Here is a 6000-nt window from a genome sequence, read left to right as displayed (position 1 = left end):
AAAATTAATAAAGACCAAAGAAGTAATAAACCCAGAATCTGTACAAAATGTAGGATTTCAAAAGAGCACATGTGGATCAATCGGTATTACTCATCCTTTGGTTAATCCTTGCCAGTTCATTTATGAAGGGTTTTGTAAGCAGCTTACCGATTAAATAAGTACTTAATTTGAGAATCACAGACCATATGTTACATTTTTGTGTTAACCAATTGAACACTGTACAATTTATCTACTGCTCGTATGGCTTTCATGTCTCAAGGACTATTTGAGTGAAAAAAGACTGAAAAATGAATACATGCTGTAATATAATGCAGTGTCCTCACAGTAATGTGGTCAGAATTTGAAGTTTTCCTTACCTTATGAAAATATGGCATAAAATAATATTTAATAAATTTACAGTGTCAAAATAATAGTGGGTGAAACATTATATAAAAATGAACAGTGTCAGAATAGCATATGAAAGGGAACAATGATTTAACCTCCTCTGCCTTGTTTACTATGGAAATGTTTGCCAATAAGTCTTTAAGCCATTACCCTTAAAGTTAGATGAATATTGTTTCTTAATTTTTTAACAACATAAATCACAAACTCAGTAAATATTCCAGTTCTGGCCCTTTTTGAAGCTATAAAAAATAAGTGCTAATTTCATGTTGGCAATTTTTATTATTTTTTATATATATAGATTTTTTTTTTTTTTTTTTTGTTTTTGAACACGAATGTTAAAACAAATGGAATAAAAAAGTGTCTTTAATGCCAGAGAATGTCTTCTCTTTTTCAGCAAATGCTTTGATGTGATATGTTGAAGACTGTACAGTAGGTAATAATCTGAAATTATAACACTTCTCTGCTTAAAAAAATAAATCAGCAACCATATATATTGTTTCTGATCCCAGTTCCAAAAGGCTCTCTCAAATTCAATAAATATTCTTTCACAGTTTGAGTGTCCCAAAAAAATGAGAGCATTTCATTAAGACATATCAAGTTGAATACTTCATTTTACAAACACCTGCTGTGGTGGAGGAGGCCAATGAAGAGGCAGAAGCAGCCCCCTGGGTGTCAACAAAAAGAGGGTCCAAACAAGCCACTTTAGCAGCGAAAAATGAATGGATGCAGTGCAGAACTGCAAACAGATTGGAGAATTCAAGTTCCTGTAAATTATAGATGGAAAAAAATATTTTATTAAATGTCAAATTCTTAAATCCTTCCATAATTTTAAAATAGTATAACTGAAAAAAATCTTTTTGTGCACTGATCACAATCATAGTAGTTCCTCATGAGACAGGTCTTGTCGTCTATTGTTTGCCTATTTTAGGTTTTGTTCACAGTATTTCATAAACTGTAGCCTCAGTCCACATGGTAATTACACTTGATGAAAGAATATTACAACTTGCAGAGCTTTTCTGTGCTGTTAAAGCAACAAAAACCATAACAAACCATTGATGGACACCATTGAAAATCAAACGAGTCTGCCGATTGCTTTTGAGATCTGCTATAGCTAGTAATCAGGCAGAACCTCCATTATGAGCATAAATCAAGATAAAATGTGTAAATAGTCTTTTTTATGGTTAAAAATTGGTTGATTTTGTAAATTCACAAAATCAATTGGAAAAGTTCCATCACAGTGGAATTTTTGGTTTCTGAAATACTGTAAATTCTATATTGGAAAGTGGGCTACAAGATGGTTATCTTTAATATAATACATGGACTATATTTTCGAAATGAAAAATATTTTTCATGGTCCCAGTATAGAAGATCATAAACATTGTTTAAGTTTGGCTTGAAGTCATTTTCTTTATTGCTTTCTTATCTCACTATATTGAAAATGCTGAAGAATAAATGCTGCTCCTTATAAAATGTATGCAATCACATGATTACTAGATCATTGTCAAACACATATGCTTAGAATAATAGGCTTTATTTAAGAGCACCATGTTTGCACAAATTAATTTAAACTAAAAACAGTCATTAAAAGCCATAGATATGCCACAATCGACCTGCCAGTCGGCATCAGATGTCTAATAAGACAGTATAATTTGAAATCTGGCTGTAGTGCCAGACCTCAATCCTTTACCCGATACCCTAGATTGCAGCAGTCCAAAGTTGGGTGATATGTAGTGTTCAACGATACCATCCAATATCATGAAGTATCGTATCAGATTGGATCGGACCGATACCCAAAAAGTATCGGGTATCGCCGATTCCGATACTGGAAACCCCATTCAATTCAATGGGACAGAAATATTGGAATAAAAAAAAACCCTTTCTTTACTTGTACATCCAGTTCGGGAGGGGGGAAGAGTGTGGGCGGTGCATGGGCGGACACTGTGCGTGTCTGTGTGTGCGGGCAGGGTCTGCATGGGCCTCTCGGGGGTCTGTGCGGGCCTGCCGGGGGTCTGTGTGGGCCTGCTGGGGGTCTCTGCGGGCTGCCGGGGGTCTGTGCGGGCCTGCCAGGGGTCTATGCGGGCTGTCGGGGATCTGTGCGGGCCAGCCGGGGGTCTGTGAAGGCTGCCGGGGGTCTGTGTGGGCCTGCCGGGGATCTGTGCGGGCTGTCGGGGGTCTGTGCGGGCCAGCCGGGGGTCTGTGCGGGCTGTCAGATGTCTGTGCGGGCCTGCCGGGGGTCTTGTGTGTGTGCAGGCATCGTCCGATGGGACTACAAGTCCCATCGGGCTATGCCTGCTACAATGACAGTGATTGACACATTAGCCAATGATGGGACAGCAATAGTCCCATCATCCGGCTAATGTGATGAATGTAAAAAAAAAAACATGCATACTACATACATACTACAAAAATACTACATTCATACAACATACATACATACTACATACATACTTCATATATACTACATTCATACAACATACATACATACTACATACATACTTCATATATACTACATTCATACAACATAAATACATACTACATACATACTACATATATACTACATATATACTACATTCATACAACATACATGCATAGTACATACATACTACAAATATACTACATATATACTACATTCATACAACATACATACTTCATATATACTACATTCATACAACATACATACTACATGCTACATACATACTACATATATATTACATTCATATAACATACATACTACATGCTACATACATACTACATATATACTACATTCATACAACATACATACATACTACATACATACTTCATATATACTACATTCATACAACATACATACATACTACATACATACTACATATATACTACATTCATACAACATACATACTACATGCTACATACATACTGCATATATACTACATTCATACAACATACATACTACATGCTACATACATACTACATATATACTACATTCATACAACATACATACATTCTACATACATACTTCATATATACTACATTCATACAACATACATACTTACTACACACATACTACATATATACTACATTCATACAACATACATACTACATGCTACATACATACTACATATATACTACATTCATACAACATACATACATACTACATATATACTACATTCATACAACTTACATACTACATATATACTACATTCATACAACATACTACATACATACTACATATATACTACATTCATACAACATACATACAACATACATACTACATATATGCTACATTCATATAACATACATACATAGTACATACTACATGCATACTACATACATACAACATACATAAAACATGCTACAGACATACAACATACATACTACATACAATACATTCATACAGTACATACATATAGACATACAGTACATGTAACATAGAGTACATACTCACCATCACTTGTCACTTTGATCCCCAAAGCCAGTGTCATCTTTAAAAAATATTAAAATAACAAACAACCGATATACTCCCTGATCCGCAGAAATCCACGAGTGTCCCACGATGATCTCCCGTGGAGAACAGCAGCATCAGCTGATGCGACCGCTCTCTAGGGGCCCCAGGAATACAATGACGGGAGGTAGGTATCCTTCAGCACTGTATTCCTCCGCCACTGTAAAAAAATAGTCCCTAGTCTCACTTTTGGCATTGCTGTGTGAGAAAGTTCCCATGCAGCTTTTGCCATAAAGTGAAACCAGTGAACTATAGTAACCTCTCAGTGATGCAGTGCAGGAGATCGTCGTGGGACACTCATGGATTTCTGCAGAACAGGGAGTATATCGCTTGTTTGTTATTTTAATATTTTTTGCAGTGAGATGACACTGGCTTCGGGGATCAAATTGACAAGTGATGGTGAGTATGTACTCTATGTTATATGTAATGTATGTCTATATGTATGTATTGTATGAATGTATGAATGTATTGTATGTAGTATGTATGTAGTATGTATGTATGTATGTTGCATGAATGTAGTATATATGTAGTATGTATGTAGTATTTATGTATGTATGCTGCATGAATGCAGTATATATGTAGTATGTATGTAGTATGAATGTAGTATATATGTAGTATGTATGTATGTATGTTGTATGAAAATAGTATATATGTAGTATGTATGTAGTATGTATATATGTATGTTGTATGAATGCAGTATGTATGTAGTATGTATGTATGTATGTTGTATGAATGTAGTATATATGTAGTATGTATGTAGTTTGTATGTATGTATGTTGTATGAATGTAGTATATATGTAGTATGTATGTAGTATGTATGTATGTATGTATGTTGTATGAATGTAGTATATATGTAGTATGTATGTAGTATGTATGTATGTATGTATGTTGTATGAATGTAGTATATATGTAGTATGTATGTAGTATGTAGTATTTACGTATGTATGTATGTTGTATGAATGTAGTATATATGTAGTATGTATGTAGTATGTATGTTGTATGAATGTAGTATATATGTAGTATGTATGTACTATGTAGTATGTATGTATATATGTTGTTTGAATGTAGTATATACAGTCATATGTTAAAGTTTGGGCACCCCTATTAATGTTAACCTTCTTTCTTTATAACAATTTTGATTTTTGCAATAGTTATTTCAGTTTCATATATCTAATAACTGATGGACTCAGTTATATTTCTGGATTCAAATGAGGTTTATTGTACTAACAGAAAATGTGCAATCTGCATTTAAACAAAATTTGACCAGTGCAAAAGTATGGGCACCCTTATCATTTTCTTGATTTGAACACTCCTAACTACTTTTTACTGACTTCCTGAAGCACTAAATTGGTTTTGTAACCTCATTAAGCTTTGAACTTCATAGTCAGGTGTATCAAATCATGAGAAAAGGTATTAAGGTGGCCACTTGCAAGTAGTTCTCCTATTTGATTCTCCTATGAAGAGTGTCATCATGGGCTCCTCACAACAACTCTCAAATTATCTGAAAACAAAGATTATTCAACATAGCTTTTCAGGGGAAGGATACAAAAAGTTGTCTCAGAGATTTAACCTGTCAGTTTCCACTGTGAGGAACATAGTAAGGAAATGGAAGAACACAGGTACAGTTCTTGTTAAGCCCAGAAGTGGCAGGCCAAGAAAAATATCAGAAAGGCAGAGAAGAAGAATGGTGTGAACAGTCAAGGACAATCCACAGACCACCTCCAAAGACCTGCAGCATCATCTTGCTGCAGATGGTGTCACTGTGCATCGGTCAACAATACAGCGCACTTTGCACAAGGAGAAGCTGTATGGGAGAGTGATGCAAAAGAAGCCGTTTCTGCAAGCACGCCACAAACAGAGTCGCCTGAGGTATGCAAAAGCACATTTGGACAAGCCAGTTACATTTTGGAAGAAGGTCCTGTGGACTGATGAAACAAAGATTGAGTTGTTTGGTCATACAAAAAGTCGTTATGCATGGAGGCTAAAAAACACAGCATTCCAAGAAAAACACTTGCTACCCACAGTAAAATTTGGTGGAGGTTCCATCATGCTTTGGGGCTGTGTGGCCAATGCCGGCACCGGGAATCTTGTTAAAGTTGAGGCTCACATGGATTCAACTCAGTATCAGCAGATTC

General features: G+C 35.5%; 1 protein-coding gene across 2 annotated transcripts in view; it reads right to left on the bottom strand.

The window, feature by feature from the left end:
* Positions 1-731: 731 nt before the first annotated feature.
* Positions 732-6000, bottom strand: part of SNTG1 (syntrophin gamma 1) — a 957068-nt gene continuing 951799 nt past the window's right edge. For both annotated transcript variants that reach the window (XM_073583787.1, XM_073583788.1), the window contains one exon: positions 732-1148. In XM_073583787.1, the coding sequence (XP_073439888.1) occupies positions 978-1148 (171 nt within the window). In that variant the 3' untranslated portion in view covers positions 732-977. The remainder of the gene's footprint in view (positions 1149-6000) is intronic.

Source organism: Dendrobates tinctorius, unplaced genomic scaffold, assembly GCF_039654945.1.
Source record: "Dendrobates tinctorius isolate UK_male_01 unplaced genomic scaffold, ASM3965494v1 ptg000081l, whole genome shotgun sequence".
NCBI lineage: Eukaryota > Metazoa > Chordata > Amphibia > Anura > Dendrobatidae > Dendrobates > Dendrobates tinctorius.
Note: the sequence above shows the minus strand (reverse complement) of the source record. Positions and strands in the feature narration are given on the sequence as shown.